The following is a 24,490-nucleotide window of genomic DNA, read 5'->3' as shown; positions in this document are numbered from 1 at the left end:
TTAGATCACTAACCATATCATGAAGGATCTCCAACAGGTCGTCCAGGTCGTCTGGTCCTGGCTTAGTGTTTGTGGTAAACTCTGCAATACAATTAATTAATTATCCAAATAGTTTTAGATCAACATATAATTTATGAATGGTATCTCTCTCTAACCTCTTCTTAGTATCTTACCTGTCCCTGGCTGTAGAGCGCTGCCTGATTGTACAGGGGACCTGGCTGCATGAGGGTCAGGGGGTCGAGGTCGACTGAATGGATGGACCCTGGATGCGATGGCGGTGAAGATGGAGGTGAAGATAGAGGTGAAAATGGAGGTGGCGTTAGATAACCAACCATTTCATGAAGGAACTCCAACAGGTCGTCCAGGTCGTCACTCTCATCCTGGCTTAGTGTTTGTGGTAAACTCTGCAATACAATTCATTGATTATCTAAATAGTTCTAGATCGACATATCATTCATGGACTAATCCTTTCAGCTCTAAATGATATCTCTCCCTAACCTCTTCTCAGTATCTTACCTGTCCCTGGCTAGAGAGTTGGCTAGAAACTGCCTGATTGTACAGGGGATCTGGCTGCATAAAGGTCAGGGGGTCTAGGTCGACAGAATCAATGGACCCTAGATGCGACGGAGGTGGAGGTGGAGGTGGTGTTGGATCACTAACCACATTCTCAATGTTTACCAACATTGAGGATGTGACCAGTCTAGACCAGTCCATGTTGGAAGTAATGTTGTATATATCTTCCTAAAACTGGGGATCCTGTGACAAATATTGAGAAAACTAATACTTACTAATTACTATAATAATAATAGCTTAAACACACAGCTACACAATGTCAATCTATTACTGACAGAATAATAAAATCACTATGTCTGGAAAATACAATTATGTTTTTTCTACTTCCACTGTACTACAGTTCAAAGGAAAGTACTGTTCACTTGACTTCACTACACTTATTTGACAGCCACAGTTCCTACTTACTTTGCAGAGAAACATTTTACACAACGTATTTAACGTGTTACTTTTATAAAACATGAAGCATTTTTAAAGAGTGAACAAAGATACCCAACAATACATGGGACGTTTTTAATTGCTTTCACCTGCACAGCATGCTGCATTTAAATACAGCTCACATGTTGATGAATCAGTATTAATAATCCAATAGTATAAAATATGATGTAGAACTTTGAAATTAGCTAATCCGCATGATAAGTACTTATTTTATAGTTATTGTATTGCTAATACGTCTGAACCTGAGTGTCTTTGCTTGATTAAATAATTATTTGAGGTGAACAATTTGACAATTCACAGACTTGAGGAAGTATGTTTCAGTAAAGTTTAAGAGATAAAAAAAGTGAGAGTGTGTTAGAGTTTAGAGCATGTGTTTTCAATTTGCATTAAAGAATGTACGCCCTATGAATGTAATTACTGTAGCTAACAGAAGAAGAATAATACGTTGTTGTTTTACTTATTCTATACCGTTCACCCTGAGGACAAGAGGTCAACAGGTTTAATGTGCAGGCACAAAACTAGGTTTGTTTTGTGTCTCCCCACATACCTCACACACCCGCGCACCACACATGGCTCAGGGTCATCTCAGACTGATAAGGGATTAGACAAACTGTTTCCTCATTCTGTGTGGGATAACCACTTGCTTCAATAAAAAGGACTGTCTGGAGAATGGCGAGCCAGAGTGTTTTGCAGACGTGCAGAGGCACAGCTCAACATTCTCCTTGCAGCAAGTAAAACCAAGAGCTCGAGTCTGTCATCTGTGGTCATTGGAGTGTGGGTCTGTTAATTGAACTAGCGGGGCTTTATCTTTATGGTAAAAACCCCACAGAGTGTTTAACTTGAACTCTGGGTGAAAACACACGTGTACACCTAGATAATAAGCAGTTTGAGTTCTTACCTTATTGTACACTGAGACTTGAGGTTGCTAGTGTAACATAGTTGAAAAGGTTCAAGTTAAATCCCGCTAAATGGGGAAACTACGCCACCTGCTGTTGTGAATATGTACTTGCGCTGAATAACAGACGCAAAGGACTCTGGGTAATTCACACATAGGTAACTTGTCTATGAATGTCTGTGGACAATATAGTGTTAGCTAATTGGGATGGTACATAAAAGTTGAGCTGGCTTTATTTGTTTGTATAGTAATTGTCTTGTATTATATTCACCATGTTTTCATTAAGTTAACTATTCGTTTTGTACGTGTTTTATTTTCAGTAAAGAATGTCTCCAGTACAGCTAGCTAACACTAACGCGATGCCGTCTTTCTAGCCTGAGCATGCGCTGTTGTCCACACGACATGACGGAACTGTGTGGTCCTTTGTGATGAATGCAGGTATGTTAAAGTATGTTGTTCTGTTGAGTGTATTAATGTTTTAAACATGCATATGGAATGTTGTATGTATCTACATGTTTATTTGGTTATACAATTGTTATTAGAAAATGAATAATACGTTAAACAAAAGGTAAAAGTCAAGTGTGAGAACTCTGTATGTAACTCTGTATATTTTGGATTATACTGTATATATTTATCTTGAATTTCTCCTCATACATTTAAGAGAGAGACAGTTTCTGTTATATTTCAGTTATTGTATTCACATGTGCCCACTATACGATCACATGTTTCATTGTTAGTGTATTAAATATGGGTAATCCTCAGAGCAACGGAGGATTCACACATAGCCGGAGCATGCGCTGTTGTCCACACGACATGACGGAACTGTGTGGTCCTTTGTGATGAATGCAGGTATGTTAAAGAGATGCTGAATAAACTGCGGTTACCACAAGCCTGCCCAACTCCATGAGATTCATTTGGCCGGGAGACATCTCATAGAGGTTACACTAGCTATCTTGGTCGAAATGTTTTTCTTGTAGATGTTTCTTGTAGTAATGTAGTTGTTCAATGAGACTTGAGGTTGCTAGTTAGCTTGGTCGAAATGTTGTTCTTGTAATTGTTTCTTGTAGTATTGTAGTTGTTCAATGAGACTTGAGGTTGCTAGCAGCTTGGTCGAAATGTTGTTGTTGTAGTTGCTTCTTGTAGTAATGTAACTTAGTTAGTTGTTCACATGTGAAAGGAGGAAAAGGGAATGAGAAGTTATTGGAACGTGCACGTTCTATAACGCTCTCAGAGTGAATGTTTACTTATGTTTACGTTCACGAGGCCACGCCCATTAGTTACCGGAAGTCCCTTGACGACGGCACGTAATTAGTATGAGATATGTTTATTATTATCAACTGTTATGAAATGGGGTACCTGGTAAATATTTGTATTATTGGGTCATGCATGGAGTGCAAATATGACAATGCAGCATCAATTCCAGCCACTGCGCTGTGTGTACATATTAATAAAAAAAGTCAAAAAAATAGACCCTCAGTGTCAGCAATCTGAAAAAGTTGTCCTGTGTTACTGGAGAAAACATGAATTAGTAGGCTGCATCTTTCCTCCTGTCTGCAAATTTAAACAGCAATCATCTGTACACTAGAATATTTCCAGGTTTAGTCAAGTCATTTTATTTTCATTTCATCTCCACAATGGACTAGTCCAGGGGTCAGCAACCTTTCTTATCCAAAGAGCCATTTGGCCCTATTTTCCACCAAATAAAATGTGTCTTATGAAGAGTAGAAAAAAAATACACTGGTCAATTAATCAGACAACTATGTACGTTTTCACTAACGTACTCCTTAATATCTCACGAGCTGCCACAGAACCAGCAGCAGTAGTTGAGTTTGGAGACTTCATGAAAGTATAATTTACTTTGCTCCGTTTGCTGCAGCAGTTGAGAAATCGCTCTTCTTCGCTCGTCTGCAGCTTGATACTGTTCAGAAAATGCTTTGTGCTTGTTCTGGAAGAGTCTTTCAACATTACATGTTTGATAATTCCTGTCACATATAAAGCATACAGGTAAGCCAACATCGTTGGCAGTGAAAGCAAATGAATACGTCCACACAGAATTAAGTTGCACAGCATCCAAGACATGCGTTACCCGGGCAATGAAATGCCTCCTCCCAGCAAACATTGCAAATACTATGAAAGTCCTGAAAAAGAAGCCTCCGAAGGGCTACTTTCTGATATATCTCCGGATGAAGGTCTGTCCTGATTCAGGCGCCTATTTGTCATCGAGTCAACCGTCATCTGGACACAAACTCTTCTCATCTCCGCCACATCCAACATCCATTCGTCGGGCTCCATCCCTCTGGTGCAGAAAATTACATAGCAGAGGACATTGGAAACACCACACCTTCACATTCCATCGACCAGTTCCACGCTCTGGTTATGGTCCCCGACAATAGAGAAAGCCCACCTTGGCCTTATGAAGACTCACCTTCAGATCAGATGAAGGTTGCCCGGACCAAAAGACCATCTCTATTAAAAAAGGTCTGGCTCCTCTTCTCTTGTATCTACTTCCGGTGACACACAGTGACTGTGGTCTGGTCTCCAGACTCAACTACTGCTGTTGGTTCGGTGGCAGCTCGTGAGATATTAAGGAGTCCGTTATTAAAATGGATCCGGCCTCAGGAGCGTTTCCAAACTCCGTGGTCGGTGCTCTAGTTTAAAACTCCGGCCAAATACTGAACCACTCATTGCTCATGTTGGAGGCATAATGTAGTTGTGTTGTTTTCTTTCATCTTTGAGGGAGACACAAAGTTACACATGCAGTTCTGACATTGAACACAGGGTGGCGCATTAACGTAAACGTACATATATGGAAGTGCCGGGTGATGAGAATGAGGGGTTCGACCATGTCAATTTAGATGATTTCACATGGCTCACTCTGGGGCCAAAAAAGGATTTAAACTAATATATATATATATATATATTCCCTCCAGGGAGCAGGAATGGGCTCAATATGTACAGACAATAAATGTATGCAGATGCTTCTGATGAGAAGCTCTGAATCAAAATCAGAAGCGATAACGTTTGCAATCACAAACTCAACGGGGAGATTTTGAACACCAGACAGTCTTCTCCAACATCATCATCAAAACAAGAAATGAAGGAATATCTTCACAATTAAAAGTTAAAGACTTGAAGAACCGATGCCGAGGAGCACTGAAGCTGGTGTCAGGTCGTGGAGGCCCAACACTTCACTGAGACATCAGTATATGCTCCTCAGGGTCAGCTACAATAAAGCTAAACAATGAACCACATGACACAGAATACGTTTTGATAGATTTTTTTCTTGACTTTTATATTTTTAAAAACAAACAAAAAATAACAGATTAAATAAAATTTACAGTAGACATATGCAATCATTGTGCACTTTAACTACTTCTTCTGATACGTTCTGCACAGCTGTCAACGAAAAAACGCAAACACAAAGGGGTGTGGGTGGGGGGGGGGGCAGTTTTGGGAGAGAGGAGAGGACTGAAGAAGTGAGGTAGAGGGCAGTTAGGAGGAAACAAATCAAGGAAAAAGGAGAAGGGGATGAAGAGGGAAGGAGTAAAGGATAAAGGAATACCTAAACTTTTTCACTCAGGGAAAAGAAAGAAAAATCACCGAATATATAGATTTCTTTTATTCCTTACATCACTTATATAAATATATTGAATCCCAAATAACAAAAAAAAGAAAAAAACTTCTGAGAAAAAAAAGAAAAAACAGCGCAATACAGAAACCCACAACAGTAGTAAGGCAAACAGAAAGCAGGAGTGGAGAGAGCAGTGAGAGTCCATGAGAGGGACAGAGGAGCAGAGAAAGAGAGGAGGCAGTATGAGACATGGCAAGAAAAGAGAGCGATGGGGGAAAGCTGAGAGTGCGCAACTCTGCGTATGAAAATGTATAAATATGTGAGATCAAGAGACGACTGGGTGACGGAGAGTTGGGGAAGGAGCGAAAGCGTTGGCAGAAAAGGGAGGAAGGGTTGGCGAGCGGAGGGAGGAGAAAAGGTTTGACTGAGGTCGACTGTCCAGTGTGTTTTTGTTATGTGCTACGTGACCCTGTTGCCTGCGTCTGTTGTGTCTCCTGGGGTGTGTGTCTGTGTGTGTCTCCTGGGGTGTGTGTCTGTGTGTGTCTCCTGGGGTGTGTGTGGTCTGTGTGTGTCTCCTGGGGTGTGTGTCTGTGTGTGTCTCCTGGGGTATGTGTCTGTGTGTGGCATCTCTTTCTGTGTATATCTTTTTGTATAATGGCAGCACACATTCCACGGCAACAGTGAAACACATGCTTGTGTGTCTTGTGCGCTCCTCTGCCATATAAATACAAAACAAAAACAATGAATAAAAACAAACAACAAAATGATATCTGCAACCAAACACCAGCCACCTCATAATTCACACCTTCTTTCCTTTTATACATTTGACACATCATTTAACTCAAGTATTTTTTGTTTGTTTTGATTTTAAGTTGTACACTAAGAGCAGTCCACCTCAGTCCTCCTTCCTTTTCCACCACTCCATTAAGCGTCTCTCTTTCGTTCTGTCTCTTTCTTTCTTTCCTCCCCCTCTCTTTTCCTTTCACTGAGAACTGGCTCTCTCCAGCACACGCAGGTCATAGTTCTTTTTGGCAGCCCTCAGTTTGAAGAGGCTTGCCCCACTGTTGTTCAGTTTGAAGGAAGCACTCTGGGCAGCCATGGTGCTGGGGAACACCGCCACTACTGTGTAGAGGTGAGCCGGGTCGTTGCCATCGCCCCTCGCTCCCATGCTGGCCATGAGCCCAGCGGCGGCTCCCAGCCTGGCGGGCCCCACACCAGGACAGGGGCCGCAGCCTCCTCGGCCTCCTTGGGGCTCCTTCAGCCACTGGATCTTGGCACCGCACATCGACAGCTGGTTGAAGAGCTTTTCAGCCTCTGGACGTGAAATGCCCTCTGGCAGGTCCGTTACCTCGAGTACTCGACTCACCACTGGACAAAGAAAAGACAAGAAGAGCCAGAAGATGTTAGCAGCTGTGATTGCACCGTCTGTGTCTTTGTACACTTGAAGCACCTGTTCCAGAGACACGCGATGTGTGTTTGCTCGTCTGTGTCAGCTTAAAACCTTGAGTTTAGGACAATCATCGTTTGCACAGCTCTGAGGCCGCAGGATACTGCAATCCGATTTGGCGTAATTTCAACGGCTGTTGAGCAAAGTAGTGTAGTCTCAGCAACTCACGGTATATTTAATGGTGGTATGACCAGATGGAGGAGTTTTGTGGAGCACACACACACACACACAGTGCGATGATGATTTCTAACTTACCAACATCAGTTGTGCCGAGATCTGTCGACGCAGATTTGAGTGTTTGTTTTTTCCCCCGTGCCCCGTGTTTCATTACTCCTTGGCCCTGAACACATAATAACACAGATATGATGAGGTTAGTACAGTTCCACAACAAGACACTAGATGGGGAAAAAAAGCAATCATTCAACCTGGTCTTTGATACCTGGATACATAAACAGTTGCAACATAGCCAGTGAGCACAAACAATGATGGCATGGCTCCTCAAAGTGTTTTATTGTAGATGTGTGTGTGTGTGTGTATATATATATATATATATATATATATATATATATATATATATATACACACATATATACATACATATATACACACACACACACCTATACATATACACACACATACCACATACATATATATATATATATATATATATATATATATACGCGTATATGTATATATATATATATATATATATATATATATATATATATATACACACACACACACGTATATATACACATATACATATATATACATATATATATATATACACACATATACATATATATATATATATATATATATGTATGTGTGTGTATGTGTGTGTGTGTGTATATATATATATGTATGTATATGTATATATATATATGTATATGTATATATACGTGTGTGTGTGTGTATATATATATACATATACATATACATACATACATACATACATACATACATACATACATACATACATACATACATATACAGATTTTAAAGCCCTCTGGAGTCAAATCTAAAGAACTCAGAAAACAAAGCTGCGTGCCTGGTGGTATATTTAATAAAACGTTTAGTGTTGAATTCATGGTGGCTCTATTTAAGCCAGAAATAAACAGAATTACAGAAGCAATACATGTTAGAAACGTCTTGTCAATAAGGGCACGTTCTTAATGCCTATTGGCTGACTAGAAGGCGTGTTTAAAAGAATACCAAGACCTGTCAATATCACAGCCTCAACATGTAGTCAGTATTTGAATTTTATGAGTACAAAGGGTTTCCAGCACTGACCTGATGGGAGCTGTAGGAGGACTGGCCATGCATGAGGGGAGGAGGACACAGGCTGTACTGGAGAGGTTGCCCCAACAGAGAGTAGCGCCCATCACCTTAACAATAGAACTCACAAGTTAAAATCACAATGCTCAATCCTGAACGTTATTTATTTATTTTGAGTTGTATTGCCTCAGCAGAAAGGTCAGGTGAACCTTATTACTACACATTGTGAACAATGTCAATACATTTACATAGATCAATTAAAAAGGAGATGGATGGATACTTTTCATGGAACTGGCATACAATTCAGATTCAAGAAAAGAAAAAAGGCTCAGAGGGCCTAAATTACCTCTTTACTACAGTATTTTCTAATGTTGGTGTTTGGGAGATAATCCAATAAAGAGCTGTGTCATGGTGATCTTACATGACTGATGGAAGACTGTATCTGTATGTATCTGTATGTGTAATCATGCATCGCAAACAGTGGGTCAGTTTATCAGTAAAGGTATTGTGGCTGTTTGTAAATATCGGTCAAAGGACAGGGTGAGGTAAAGCCATGTGTGGGTGCAGGAGGTTTGACCTGGTGGCACAGAGTGAACCTGCTGAGGCTATTGGCTGAGAGCCAAAAGCCACCTGATCATGTTTAGAAGTCTAATCAGGGGTTCGAGCACACAGCTGGAAAAAGAAGTTCATGTTTATTTGCCTGCGAACTAAAAGGAGAAACCTGAAACAACCTGGTTCATAGTTTTGGTCACTTGTATAAGCTTTCATGCCTCATGTGTACCTTGAGCTGGCCCTCCTGGCCGAGGAAACTGGGAAATGAGGGGTAATGGTCCCATGCCTGGACAGACGCTGCTGACGCTGCCGGAGGGAGACGGGGTGGGAGACTGAGTGGGGGAGGCCAGGGGACTCGTCAGCTGAGTGCTGGCCTGGACACAAAAGGAAGAGCAAAAATATGAAATGGTGTGACACACAGGTCATGTCAGTGTCATTGCTCCTGTTGACCAGTAGGAGGCGGCTAATGAATGAATACTTGGATACTGGATTTGTAAGTTACAGTCTGGATTTATGAGATCAGTCACATTTATTTAAAATAATGTTGCCCACTTGTCGAGAAGCCCTTTGCGTGCATTTGTGTGTACCTGTGGAGTGTTGTCCGGTTTGTACAGCTCTCCTGGCTTGCTGGGCCTCTGCTCTATGCTGTAGTACTTGCATGGGTTCCACTGGACCAGAGGAGGGTTCTGGGAAGGCTGTGGTCCATTAGGGACACTGAGCTGCATGACCATCACCCCAGGACCAGGAGGCGGTACTCCTGAGAGACAGGCACACATGTAGAGAAACAGGGGATTTAAAACTAAATAATAAATGAGAAGATGTTGCTGTATAGTTCAATTGTAAAAGGTAAATGTAAAAGGAGTTGATTTGATGTGGAACTATACGTAAAGTATTGAAGTATGTATAGTAGATCAAGGACAGTGGTAAGCATTAGGGTTGCCGTTGAATTGGTTAGCAACTGACATTCAAACAAAAGACCACTATATGAATTCATTACATCTTAAGAACATTAACATTTGTGTGTGTCTTTGGTGAATCCAAACCTTTTAAACACCAAAGTCACACAATAACACAAACATGCTAACCGATCGAGGCAGCTGTAGACCAGCAACTCAAATATCAAATGCCAGAATATGAACCACATTAATTTTTCCAAACATGCACAATAAGATGCTGACTTGTTGTTAAATTCAAGAAGACCCAAAGCTTTGGCCAATTGTGGAATTTGAAAATTAAAAAAAAACATAAACATGTCTGAGAAACTGACCAAACATACAGCTAGAGTATGTGGCACAAACAAGAGCAGAGGTTGAAAGGATGAAGTGACCATGATTACCATCAACATTTACTTAAGGTCAAATGGGAGCACAAGGCCTTTCTGTCATGCTGGTCTTCTTTGATTTCTTCAAACATTCCCTTTTTACAGACATCGATTTACAAGTTCAACGTATGAACCTTGTCCATCTGAACTTTACCCTGAATACCTTTCACTTGATTTTGGTGAACGCTGGTTATCACTGAATTGCAAAATACTCCAGGCATTCATTTTGGGAGAATAATGCAAACAAAAAAGCAAAATAAATTTTTTTCAAATGAAAACTAATATTTGTATCTATTATTCGTTAAATGTTTTACTAATGGCTAATTTACTACTTTTTGACACCAAGTCTCACCTGGATATTGCTGCTGCAACTGTTGAGGGTTGCAAGGGGACGGCGACTGTGTGATCTGATACTGCTCAGAGCTGGGGGGCTGCAGGTAACCTACTGACGGGCTGCAGGATTAGACATACAAAAGGAGAAAATAAATGCATGGGGAAACACACTAATACAGGAGGATAGACAACCTGTCCAGAAGATAAGGAAAATCCTGAATATCACATGTTTACCAAGGTGTCACGTGTGTGTTGTGGTCATTTGTCAGTATATCACATATGTACACAACTTTGCTACAACACTTTTCTTAACAAGTTATGGTTTTAAATGGTTGAATACTCTTGCCAACTCATTTGTGTGAATATGATGTATTCAGACATACCTTGTGCTATTCTGCTGTGTGGGAGTGATAACACTGTAGTAGACAGGCATGGGCCCCTGGACAGACTGGCTGACTGGCACCATCACCTGCTGCTGGTACTGCTGCTGCACCACCTGCTGATTTTCATTTCCCACTGGAACCTGGAAAATCCAGTTAGAATTCTTGTCAAATACTATAGACCAATATTAGTTGCCAAAAAAAAGATTATTTCGAACATCATCCTCCATATCTAAGTATACACAAAACAATTCGAGTTGCTGACAGGAATGTGGGGAGAATAATGCCGATAAAAAATGACATTATGTACATGTCAAAACAACACAAACACACTGGCCCGATATTTTACACACAAAAGAAAACTGCGCACCTACAAAAAAACACTCATGGGAACATGTCCCAAAAGCCTACAAAAGGAGGAATTATATATTGTTGGGGATCCTGAGAATTACAGCACCCAAACAAATAACAAGAAGTTGGTTAGATGTGGAACCTCTCAAGGTAAACAAGTGGTTGAAAACACAAGAATACATATATAGTATGGAAAGTTAACTCGGGAAATCAATAAGAACAAAAGTTTGTTAAAAAAAAGATAGGTATTCTATCAACAACGTATTATATAAATATTTATGACATATGAAGCACACCATACACTACACTATCCTGGAAAAGTGCTGCAGCTTTCCTTAACTCTGACCACCACAACAAGTAACAAGGTCAGAGGGCAGTGAACTCATAACTTTATGTTGAGCTGCAATCCTGTGACTGTGGTGTAAGGACGTACAGGATTTCTGTATCCATCGTTCACATTCATGTTGATCAAGATTAATGGTCATTCAGCCTCTTTAACATTATCTGTTGCTTTGAATGACCACCAGGTGGAGCCGTTTAACCTGGTAAGATCAGTCACGTCTATATGGACACTGGTGGGGCTACAATTTTCAGCACAAGGCTCATTTTCTTACAAATAACAAATACATGGTTTGTTTGTATCTTTTATTAATGTTGTACTAAAGCTGATTTAACCTTTGATACCTGATATGATGGCATCTGTGGGTACTGAACCATTATGCTTTGCATTTGTCCTCCCATGCCTGCCCTCTGGGAATTAAGCAGACCAGGGTTTTGGGGCTGCTGCACACCCATCATGCCCTGGTAGCTAGGCTGCTGGCTGGGCATCATAGTCTGGAGACCTGATGACAATACACAAACAATTGGAGGAGAGAAATAAGAGCAATGTGATAAAAGAAGAGTACAGTACAAAACACAAAAAACAGGTAGTAATAGGTTTACAGATTTTTAGCTTTTTTAGCCCATCCATCCATCCATTATCACCCGCTTATCCGGGGTCGGGTCGCGGTGGCAGCAGGTTCAGCAGGCCGACCCAGGCCTCCCTCTCACCCGCAACACTTTCCAGCTCATTCTGGGGGATCCCGAGGTGTTCCAAGGCCAGCCGGGAGATATAATCCCTCCAGCGTGTCCTCGGTCTTCCCCGGGGCCTCCTACCAGTTGGACGTGCCCGGAAAACCTCTAATGGGAGGCGTCCAGGAGGCATCCTGACTAGATGCCCGAACCACCTCAGCTGACTACTTTCGACACGAAGGAGCAGCGACTCGACTCCAAGCTCCCCCCTGATGTCCGAGCTCCTTACCCTATCTCTAAGGCTGAGCCCGGCCACCCTACGGAGGAAACTCATTTCGGCCGCTTGTATCCGAGATCTCGTTCTTTCGGTCACGACCCAGAGTTCATGACCATAGGTGAGGGTTGGAACGTAGACCGACCAGTAAATGGAGAGCTTTGCCTTCCGGCTCAGCTCCCTCTTCACCAAGACGGACCGGTACAGCGCCTGTTTTACTGCTGCAGCCACACCGATCCGCCTGTCGATCTCCCGCTCCACCTTACCCTCACTCGTGAACAAGACCCCGAGATACTTGAACTCCTTCGCTTGGGGTAGGCAGTTTGCCCCCACCTGGAGGGAGCACTCCGCCGGTTTCCGGCAGAGCACCATGGCCTCAGATTTGGAGGTGCTAACTCTCATCCCTGCCGCTTCGCACTCGGCTGCAAAACGCCCCAGTGAATGCTGGAGGTCACGGTCCGAGGAGGCAAACAGGACCACATCATCCGCAAACAGCAGAGAGGCGATCCCGAGACTCCCGAACCGGATCCTCTCCGCCCCCTGGCTGCGCCTAGATATCCTGTCCATGAAGGTCATGAACAGGACCGGTGATAAAGGGCAGCCCTGGCGGAGGCCAACACCCACCGGGAACGTGTCTGACTTACTACCGAGGAGACGAACACAGCTCCTACTGCAGGCGTACAGAGACCGGATGGCCCGTGCCAACGGGTCCGGCACCCCATACTCCCGCAGCACCCCCCACAAAAACCCCAGAGGGACCCGGTCGAAAGCCTTTTCCAGGTCTACAAAGCACATGTAAACTGGTTGGGCAAACTCCCAGGACCCCCTCCAGTAATCTTGCGAGGGTAAAGAGCTGGTCCACGGAATCCGCACTGTTCGTCTTGAATCTGAGGTTCGACAAGCGGTCGGAGCCTCCTCTCCAGCACCCTGGCATAAGCTTTTCCCGGGAGGCTGAGCAGTGTGATACCACGATAGTTCGAGCACACTCTCCGGTCCCCCTTCTTGAAAATGGGAACCACCACCTCGGTCTGCCAGTCCATGGGCACTGTTCCCGACCCCCATGCGACACTGAAAAGGCGTGTCAACCAAGACAGCCCAACAATGTCCAGCGCTTTCAGCATCTCAGGGCGGATCTCATCCACCCCTGGCGCCTTGCCACCAAGGAGCTTTTTGACTACCTTAGCGACCTCTGCCAGGGATATGGGTGAATCCACCCCAAAGTCTTCCGGCGCTGGCCCCTCTCCGGGGGACATGTTGGCCGGGTTTAGGAGTTCCTCAAAGTGCTCTTTCCACCGCCCGACGATGTCCCCAGTCCGGGTCAGCAGTTCCCCCCCCCTGCTGAGAACAGACCCTGCTTTCCCTTCCTGAGCCGTCGGATGGTTTGCCAGAACTTCCTTGAGGCCAACCGAAAGTCCTTCTCCATGGCCTCCCCGAACTCCTCCCATGCCCGAGTTTTAGCCTCCGCGACCATCGCCGCTGCAGCCCTTCTGGACCGCCGGTACCCGTCAGCTGCTTCAGGAGACCCCTGGGCCAGCCAGGCCCGAAAGGCCTCCTTCTTCAGTTTGACGGCTTCCCTCACCCCCGGTGTCCACCACCGGGTTCTCGGGTTGCCGCCACGACAGGCACCGATGACCTTCCGGCCACAGCCCCGAGCAGCCGCGTCCACAATAGAGGCTTTGAACAAGGTCCACTCGGATTCCATGTCCCCAGCCTCCCTCGGGATTTGTGAGCAGTTCTACCGGAGGTGGGAGTTGAAGACCTCCCCGACAGGATCCTCTGCCAGACGTTCCCAGTTCACCCTCACTACATGTTTGGGCTTGCCAGGTCTTTCTAGCCGAGTCCCCCGCCATCTGATCCAACTCACCACCAGGTGGTGATCAGTTGACAGCTCTGCTCCTCTCTTCACCCGAGTGTCCAAGACATACGGCCGCAGATCAGATGATACGATTACAAAGTCGATCATTGATCTCCGGCCTAAGGTGTTCTGGTACCAGGTACACTTATGAGCCACCTTATGTTCGAACATGGTGTTCGTTATGGACAAACTGTGGCTAGCACAGAAGTCCAACAACAAAACACCATTTGGGTTCAGATCGGGCAAGCCGTTCCTCCCAATCACGCCCCGCCAGGTTTCTCTGTCATTGCCCACGTGAGCGTTGAAGTCTCCCAGGAGAACTATGGAGTCGGCAGGCGGCGCCCTTTCCAGGACCCCTCCCACCGACTCCAAGAAGGCCGGATACTCCGAAATGCTGTTCGGTGCATAAGCACAAACAACAGTCAGAGCCTTACTCCCCGCAACCCGTAGACGCAGGGAGGCGACCCTCTCGTTCCCCGGGGAAAACTCCAACACAGCGGCGCTCAGCCGGGGGCTCGTGAGTATCCCCACTCCCGCCCGGCGCCTCTCACCCTGGGCAACTCCAGAAAAGGACAAAGTCCAACCCTTCTCCAGGAGCTTGGTTCCAGAGCCCATGCTGTGCGTGGAGGTGAGCCCAACTATATCTAGCTGGTACCGCTCCACCTCCTGCACCAGCTCCGGCTCTTTCCCCGCTAGTGAGGTGACGTTCCACGTCCCTAGAGCTAGTCTATGCCGCCAGCGATCGGCCCGCCCAGGTCTCCCGCCTGGCCCGCCGCCCGGTCTACATAGCACCCGACCCCGATAATTCTCCCTGCGGGTGGTGGGTCTCATCCACCACCCGCAAGACATCCCTCTAGGTATCTAGAGGGATGTCTTGCTTTATAGTAAATACGTTTCAAGTACAGTATGTTAAATAAAAAAAATCTTCAATATTACAAAACTCACATTTTAACCCAGGCAGTTGTCATAGATTGATGTAAAGTCACACTGACTGCAATGTTAATGATACATCTGATTAGTGAGTTACTGTACAAACACAGACAACCTGTCCTTGGCAGACCCCAAATGAAAGAGACTGAGGGATGAAGCTATCAGGGTTATCCATTAAAAAAGGAAAAAGCTCTATTTTGGTCTGAGCATGTTTGACTTGGCAGAACAATACAGGGACAAGGTCATTTAAAATCAACCTCTCACCTGGTAGACTTACAACTGAGCATGATTTAGCAGCTTTTAGCTGAGGTAACAACATACAACAGTTACAAAATCAAGTGGACTGTGTATGTATAATAACTTGTTATGGATACATTTTGAATGGTGCTCCGAATAAGTAAAACAAGAAAGTTGTATTAAATTTTCATACCTCTAATCTGATTTCCAGTGACAACATTCTAAATATGTAACCCTAAATACACTGTGTATTGATTTTAGACTAATGCACAAGAAACACTGATATTAAAAGTATATATGGTTATCTATATTGAATTGAGTTAACTACAGTACAACATAACAAAAAGTACTGACCTGACTGCTGTGTGGGCTGAGGCATGGGTTGTGTGCGCTGGGCAGGATAAGACACCTGGTGGGCCATGGGCTGGGGCACACGGTACTGCTGGCCAGAGCTGGGATACTGACCAGGAGGGTAATAGGACACCTGTATCTGAAGAGAAGCAACACAAATATTTAGAGATTAACAACAACACTGACATGGAATGTCTTTTTGAGTTAAAAATATGGCAAACTTGCTAGCAAACAGTTTACCATTTCGACAAAAAGCCGTCACGAAGCAACATGAGCATTAGTTTGGAGTCATGCGTCTGTCCATCTGATATTTTAAGTCTAATATTTAAGTCTACTTTTGTTTTTTTGTCTCCACTAACTATGTAGGGAAATTGCTTCAGCTGCTAAAAGCTCTGTTATGTTCACAGCTAGTATGTAACTTTGTATGTCTGGTGTAGGACAGATAGATAGCCCAGTTAACAGCCGATTGCCAACATGGACATACAAGACTGTTGACAGTAATTCAAAACATTGAAGAAAACCAAAACAATGACTTGGAAGTTACTACACAGCTTTGTTGCGCCACATTGATCTGCGGCTTCTTTAACGACGTGCAACTGCTTGCACACAAGCCGTCATGTGATTCATTGTTGATAGAATATTGATTATAGCAGATTCCAGACAATTCCTATAGAACTCAAATATTTGCTTCCTTAGTGTCCAACGCTGAAGCTTGAACAACTCTCACCTTAAACACCTGGGCTAAATGTAGCATACAGAATTTCCAAACAAGATATCAAATGGACAATCCGAGAGGATGTTGAATGTTAGGAAGATCGGTAGTTCCTGCCTCCACCTTTATATGCATACATGACAACATTCAGCCCATCTAGAGGCTGCAGCCGTGTCAATATTTGCAGTCCTGTTACACTGTTGGCCACCCACACATTGAGCAACATCTTCCTTTCCCTGCCAATACTCTTTGGAACTCTAAGAGAGACAATAAAGTATATGAAGATGTGTAGGAAGATAAAAGGCATACAAAGACACTGACTATATAGGACAGATCTTGGAACTACTAAGGAATAATAAAAAAGGCAGAAAATTAACTTTACAAATTAAAAAAAAAAAAACTTACTTGTGGTTGTATGCCTATACCAGCTAGTTAAGTTGCAGTTTACATTAATGTCATCACTTCATCATCCTATCTTATAAGACATTTGCCTGAAATTGTCAAAGTTAGCATATGAATTCTTGATATACTGTGGGTCAGTGGTTAGCAGGTCTGTCTTTCAATCAGGGGGTTGGCGGTTCAATCCCCGCCCTAGTCAATTAGTCCTTGAGCAAGACACTTAACCCTAAATTGTTCCCTGTAGCTGTTCTACAGTGTATGAATGTGACATGATTGTAAGTCGATTTGGATAAAAGCGTCAGCTAAATGACATGTAATGTAATATATGTTTTGTGAGGTGACCTTTGACCACCAACTTATAATCAGTTCATCCCACAAATTCAAGTTCACGTTTGTGCCAAATTTGAGGAAATCCCCTCAAGACATTTCTGAGATATCACATTCACGAGAATGGGACGCACGTGAGGTCACCATTGACCCTGACCTTTGAACTTCAAAATTAAAATCAGTTCATCCTTAAGTCCAAGTGGACGCATAAAGCTATTCAATGATACAGTCCTATAAGCTAGCACATGTGGAAATAAAAACACAAAAACATTACAACTACTGGTTAAATGTGCACCTGATTCCAGCAAATTGTCTCCATCACATCTACTATGGAAAAGGTCACTCTGGCCCTATGATAGCATACTTTAATATTGTTTGGATGCTCTTATTGACAAGCTGCTTTAAAGAGATAATTGTGACCCCAGATTGCCTTCATATGAACATAACACTATAACAAACAAAAAAAGTTATTTAGTCACGTCAGCTATTAAAACTACTAAACAGACTATCTTCCTTTATTACTTAGCCTTATTATTACTTAGCCCCGGAGCAACATTACAGGGCCTAATGTCTCCCAAAGGGTGTTTAATGGCCAGGTTAATTTAGTCCTCTTTGCTCAAATGAGTTATAATAACTACTTTATGGATTCAAGCAGAAGCCTGAGGGAGAGAAGAAAAAGTGTGCGTGACAGAGAGTGAGAGAACTCATTATTGTCACCGCCTCTGCAGCCAGAAGAATGTGGCAGGCGAGCTGAGGTGACACACGGCGCTTTGGGTGCAAGGACCAAACTCCCCCACTGGGTGAATTCTGCTGCTTCACAGGAATCACATCCCTGTTGTGTCGCTCTTTGAATTTATTATATTTATGGTACTTATGCCTCACTGGGTAGTGTTTCCAGTTATGTGTTATTCTATTGGTTCGTAATTTCCGAGTCATTTCAAAAGAGTTAAATATTAAGACTTACATTGGAACCAATGTAACTACCAATTGATGGCTAAGTGTAACCTGGTCTACAGGTGCACAGGGTGTCGGCCGAACATGCAAAAGCATAAAATCTGTCTACAAGTTTCCAAAGATAAATAAACAATGAAGGAATATTTTATATTAAAAAAAAAAGATTTTCAAATTAAAGCATTTCCATTTTTACAGTGGAGAGAAAGACTGGAGACAAAGGTGTATCATGTGACATCTACAGTATTTCCATTAACCTCCACTTTAATAAGGATGCTTGAACTGCTATTTTTCCATTAATTGACACTTTGAACAACAACATAGGTTGAAATTAAATAGACAATGTATTTGCTGTGGGTAGAGCTGGCTGGCTTATTAAAGTTACTATTTCCTTGTACCAGGAAACTAATACCTTGTCGACATTGTTTCACTGTAATTGCTGTTACTAAATGCATCTTATTATAGCACCAGGAAACATAGTTCAGCCACTCTCAAATGTCATATTACAACAATCTATCAGTAGTTAGTGTACTTCCCGATGAATGAATTGAGTTGATGTGTAACCATTGTCAAACCAACCTTAACAAACCTTGTTTCCTGTAATGGAAAACCACCATAAGGCTGTTGTGTCACTAATACTACAAAAAAGAAAGCAGTCAAGCTTTATCTCTCTGTGTCTGTATGTTACAACTGTGTACTCTTCTTTTTCAGTAACAGATCTTTACATTAACACTCATTAATATGAGGTGTAAAGAACATGATCTTCAACAGTGGCAAAAATCTCAAGGAAGCAAGAACAGTCTGATACGAACGAAGATGGTGTCAGTGTGTTTGAAATGAAATAAAACCTAATGGAGAAATGAACACCTTTCCACATGCATAACATTGGTGGAATTAACTACTTGAATTCTTCCAGCACAGAAAGCAGTTTCCTCCATGAAATCAACAACACTCGATTCCTCCGATGCCAGAAACTGTTAGCATAATATTTATATTGAATTGGGAGTGGCAGGGAGGTGAGGTCCCAAAATTGTAATAATATGTCACAGGTATAGTATCTAGTACTCGAATGACATTCAAACAAAACTTAAAAAGATGTATAAAACTGCATTTTAACCTATGTCTGATACCTTTATAAATCACAACCTGTGGAGATTGACATACCTGTTGAGGTGGAGGGGGCTGCATGTAGCCTTGTGGGGGTGGTGGGGCCTGCATGACAGGCTGGGGTGGAGGAGGTGGTGGAGGTGGAGGATGGGGGTGTCCAGTGGCAGGCTGGTAACCAGAGGGAGGTGGCATAGGCTGACCAGTGGTAGCCATGATGTAGCTGGTCTGAGGAGGGGGGTGCTGGGTCAGCACTGTGGGAGGAGCCTGATACATGGGTGGAGGCTCTGGGTTCTCACTGGAGCCCTGCCGACTCAGCGTCATCTGGGTGAATTGGGGCGCCAGCTCTTCTCCCTGTAAGGAATTGGAATGATGTCATTGGGTCTGTTTTGATTTCCAAACCAATACATACAAGTACCAAATGATTAATATGAATCTCTCTCTCTCTCTCTAATTATATATAATATAAATCTTAAAGCGTTATATATCTGTCAATAAAGCTATAAGTCTTGTTTGCTGCTGGTATCTAGTCAGTTGGTCTTGTGATTCCAACAACTCAGTGCTGGTTCCGACTCTGACTGCCAGGAACCTCGGAGTGACGCTCGACAGTCAACTCTCCCTGAATGCCAACATTACCGCAATAACACGCTCCTGTAGGTACATGCTGTACAACATCAGGAGAATCCGACCCCTTCTCACTCAGAAGGCGGCACAGGTTCTGGTCCAGGCTCTGGTCATCTTACGGCTGGACTATTGCAACTCCCTCTTGGCAGGTCTTCCTGCTAATGCCATTCAACCTCTACAGCTCATCCAGAATGCAGCTGCTCGACTGGTCTTCAACCGACCGAAATTTACCCACACTACTCCGCTCCTCCGCGACCTTCACTGGTTACCGGTGACCGCCCGCATCCGCTTCAAAACATTGGTACTTGCGTACCGTGCTGCGAACAGATCGGGTCCAGTCTACATCCAGGACATGGTCAAACCGTACACCCCAGCCCGTTCACTTCGCTCGGCTTCTGCCAATCTGCTTGTAGCTCCTTCACTTCGAGCTAAATCACGACTGTTTGCTGTGCTGGCTCCTCATTGGTGGAACGAGCTCCCCATTGACATCAGGACAGCAGAAAGTCTCTACATCTTCCGGCGCAAACTAAAAACACATCTCTTTCGACTATACCTTGAATAGGTAGCACTTAAATGCCGTAGTAGCACTTAAATGTCCCTTACCGATAGCACTTCAGTAGCACTTAAATGGCACTTACGGATAGTACTTTGTAGTTTGACTTTATTGAAGAAATTGTACTTGCTTGATTCTTGTTGTTCTGAGTTTGGACTCACGGTTTAATGCACTTATTGTAAGTCGCTTTGGATAAAAGCGTCAGCTAAATGACATGTAATGTAATGTAATGTAATGATTCTAAGATTAAAGTGATCACTAAAGCCATAATGCTACATTAACAACAATGTGACACAGACACAAAAAAGAGAGAAACAAACCCCATCTATCATATTTTAAAGAGTCAGATGAGAGGCTTGATGTCAGTCTGAATTCAGTATAATAATAAAAACTGGATTGCAAGCTAAAATTAAGGACACAGTTCTGCAGTTGTTGGATCTTCACATCGGTCTGTGCATTTAACAGAAAACAAGTGTATATAAAAACTAATGTGAATGAAAACAAGGTATGAGAGTGAAAGACTTTCTAGCAGAAAAAAAGGCAATGGCTAAATGCAAAGTGTGAAGGTGTCAGTAATGCAGTCTATACCTAAATGATTATTTCAAGATGAAGCTACAAGAGGTGTCAGTACCATTGTATACTGCTGGGGAGGAGAAACTGGCAGGAGAACCTGGGGGCAGGAAGGGCTGGAGTAGGAAACAGACTGAGAGGGCTGCATAGATGCCACTGGCTATACACACCACCGGAAAAAGGGAGGAAATAAAGAGACAGAGGACAGAGAGAGTGGAGGAAGTCAGTGAGAGGGAGGGAGTTAGAGGCAGGCGATTAATAGGGAATTAAAAAGAAATGAAGAAATAGGAAAGATGTGGGTTGAAACACAGAGGATAAATTGTTAATGAAAATCCAATTTATTTTCTGAATATTATACAAAAAGCAATCCAACCATGTTTACAAAGTGAGATGTAATTACTACAACACAGAGAAAAACAAGAGGAATTGTCTGCCGTTATTGACATTAATTTTTAGAATGTTGCTCAAAGTACTTTCTTCTTACATGTGACAAGATTCAACCTCAGGCAGAACATTACATTAATTTATTCTCATTTAGCGTAGGAGGGTTGACATATGATCACTAAAGATGTTCTTTATATGACCAAATTAAATTAGATCCTCTGTAATTTGAAATAGTGTCTTAATTTTTCTGACATTGTCGATAGAAATGCAGGTAGTGAAGGTTCATACCTGTGCAATCATGTGGTTTCCCATGGGGTGTTGCTGTGGAGTGGGCAGCAGGGCAGTCTGAGGCGGAACCTGGGGCTGTGGCTGTTGCGATGGGCAGGGAAGGAGGCTACGGCTCGACTGGGAGGCTGCAGGTGGGGGACACAAATCAGGAGTGACTAGGGGCAGGTCTAGTGATGCAGAAGAAGAAACCCACAAAATCTTCCGGATCAAAATAATTTGGTCATACATAAAGCACACAATGGTAGGGTGTTCTTCATGTGCCTGTGTTTTTTTTCCTTCTCTGGTCTAATATTTTGTTTCTGGGGTTAATTATAGTGTCAAAGGATTCCTGTTTGTTTTAACATTCAGGGAATGTTTACCACCAGCTCCTGCAGAGTGTGTTGATTTATGGGCTGATTGCATCTTTAATGTTGCAATGCCTACAAGTCTCTTTAAGTGTTTAGTTGGTCCAGTTTAACCTACAGAAATCTCCGACGGCTTGTGTAACAGGAAATAAATTCATGAGTCAATGAGTCAAAAGCGTCCGCAGACGTCTTCACTGCAGAAGCAGCAAGAACTGAATCATCTGTCAAGCAGCCAAGAGTAACATTCATTGAATTTCAGAAGAAAGCTCAAAAAGAAAATGCTAACAGCTAAAGAAAAGCATCAAATGTCTCCAAAAACCTGACAGGAGAAAGTGTATGCTGTACTTGCTTCACTTAAACAACCATAACTATAATGGATAGTAAAGGTAGTTGTTCAGTGAAAGTCTAGCTAATGCAAGTACATACATTAGAACCTAATGCCTCTCATTTTTCTTTCACTTTCCTCCACAGTCCTTACCAGAGCGAGAGCCTTTGCAGCTTCCCTGTGAGCCTTTGTTGCTGCCAAGGCTATCCCCTCTGGTAAGGATGGAGATGCCAGAGAAGCTGCTAGCCTTAGTGACAGGTGGCCGGAGGGTGCGGTTGGAGCTGTCCGAGTCGGTGCTGCTCCAGGGTCGTGGCTCCAGGCACTTCATGTCACTGTCTGTGCTGCTTTGACGACTGCTAGACGCCCGGCTGGAGCTCTCACGGTTCCCTCTAAGAGAAGACAGACCAGGGAGAACGAGGAGAGGGACAAAGAGATGAAATCAAGTCAATGAAGTGGGGATGGATGCAGGAAAAGGGGGGAAATAGGGGTGAAGTAACATCAGAGTCAAGATGTAGCAAGATACAGATGTGTTGAAAGCAGAGTTGAGTCAGCAGAGGAGGGATATACAAACGTACATGGGCAGGTTGAGGAATATATAGAAAAGAGAAGGTGTGCACATTGGTGAATAAAAGAAGACAAGAATGTAGGTGGAAACAAACAAGGACAGTAAAAGAAAAAATAGGATAGAGGGAAGAGCAGAAGCAGAAGAGCACAGTAAGGTCATCAACAGGTAGAGAGGACACAGTGTGACAGGCTCTATTTAGGATGGGGCATTCAACACAGATGCATATTGGCTGGTTTTGTGAAACCACAATACAAAAATCGGGCAACAAACCACCAACCAGTATTATTTCCAAATTTAAACATAAAACCACACACCCACACACATCCTTACAAACCCATCCACATAGGAAAACATACATGCAGAAAGAAAAGATGCTCCAGACAATCAACAAACACTGGGGTGTGACAGAATTGTACACGAGACACCAGATGAGACAAACATCCATGAATTCCACACACAAACCATCAAAGACTGGGGACAACATTCACAGAATAGACTTAACAGAATGAGCACTTGCATACATATGTGCTATACATTTGAATACATGTACACTGTAACACATGCACAAGAAATGACAAACATACACCTGTGAATCAAAACCAGATGTACATCAACACTCAGTCTCTCTCTCTCTCTCTCTCTCTCACAAACACTATCTACAAAATAACTTGCTACCACTGGTTCACCACTATGGTTCTTTAAACTATATTGCCGTATACTGTACACACTCATTGAGTTGTTGTGATGCCGTCACCCTGGATAAGGGTAGCTGCCAAGAAAACCAACGATCACACTGTAAGCGTAACCACCACTGTTGTGAAACCCCTCCATCACAAGTGAATGGTTGGGTCTGCCATTGACATGTCAGAATTAAGAATAGTATTCTACCATTTGAAAATATCCTACTGTGCTTGAAAATAACACATACAAATTAAAATGAAATGTTTGCGATACATGCTGGCGGTGTAGATTGAAGTGTAATGTAAATAGAAAGCCCTGCAGCTGAACAGAGACCTACAACTCTGCATTGAGGACGCAGAGTAAAAACAACAGCTTTTTTTACCCTCTTACAACTGGAAGAGGGATGTAAACAGAGTATGTCCGTGTGAAGAGAACAAGAGGAGAATTAATTCAAAACATGTAAAGCTTATAGTGGGAATCTCCATGACAAGAACGGGGATGTGGTATGGGTTGTAAATTCCTAGCAATAGTGAGTGGTATTTGGTGGCTGTGGCTGATAAATATTTCAGAGACTGTAATTAATGGAGGATCTATTTTGAGTCCTTTCTCTGCACAGCCTATTTTAAGGGAAGGGTGGGTGCTCTGCCGTTCTCTGTAAAAGGGAGGCACACACTTGTTCGCTTCGCTCTGCAGACAAAGATGAAAGCAGAATGAGCGAGGGGAGGAGGGATTCTGCTGTTGATCACATGGTCTTTCATCTGCGCTCTCTTCTCACGACGCCATTCCCCATCAAACATTGTATTGCTTTCTTTTTGTTGAACAGCATTTTCTCTGTAAAGATGAACACCTATACGTTTTATGTAAATGTA

At 43.1% G+C, this 24,490-nt stretch overlaps 1 protein-coding gene across 6 annotated transcripts in view; it reads right to left on the bottom strand.

The window, feature by feature from the left end:
* Positions 1-5,166: 5,166 nt before the first annotated feature.
* LOC117730571 (R3H domain-containing protein 2) overlaps positions 5,167-24,490 on the bottom strand; it is a 51,197-nt gene continuing 31,873 nt past the window's right edge. For 3 of the 6 annotated variants that reach the window (XM_034532352.1, XM_034532349.1, XM_034532350.1), the window contains exons 15-27: positions 22,529-22,764; positions 21,707-21,831; positions 21,096-21,194; positions 19,348-19,641; positions 15,798-15,933; positions 11,821-11,978; positions 10,789-10,928; positions 10,425-10,525; positions 9,339-9,508; positions 8,981-9,125; positions 8,215-8,309; positions 7,177-7,261; positions 5,173-6,842 (exon numbers count right to left, since the gene is read on the bottom strand). In XM_034532352.1, coding sequence (XP_034388243.1) covers positions 6,457-6,842; positions 7,177-7,261; positions 8,215-8,309; positions 8,981-9,125; positions 9,339-9,508; positions 10,425-10,525; positions 10,789-10,928; positions 11,821-11,978; positions 15,798-15,933; positions 19,348-19,641; positions 21,096-21,194; positions 21,707-21,831; positions 22,529-22,764 — 2,170 coding nt within the window. In that variant the 3' untranslated portion in view covers positions 5,173-6,456. Of the gene's footprint in view, positions 6,843-7,176; positions 7,262-8,214; positions 8,310-8,980; positions 9,126-9,338; positions 9,509-10,424; positions 10,526-10,788; positions 10,929-11,820; positions 11,979-15,797; positions 15,934-19,347; positions 19,642-21,095; positions 21,195-21,706; positions 21,832-22,528; positions 22,765-24,490 lie in introns of all 6 variants that reach the window. The other 3 variants (XM_034532354.1, XM_034532353.1, XM_034532351.1) reach the window with 2 other exon arrangements.

This window comes from Cyclopterus lumpus, chromosome 5, assembly GCF_009769545.1.
Source record: "Cyclopterus lumpus isolate fCycLum1 chromosome 5, fCycLum1.pri, whole genome shotgun sequence".
Lineage (NCBI taxonomy): Eukaryota > Metazoa > Chordata > Actinopteri > Perciformes > Cyclopteridae > Cyclopterus > Cyclopterus lumpus.
Note: the sequence above shows the minus strand (reverse complement) of the source record. Positions and strands in the feature narration are given on the sequence as shown.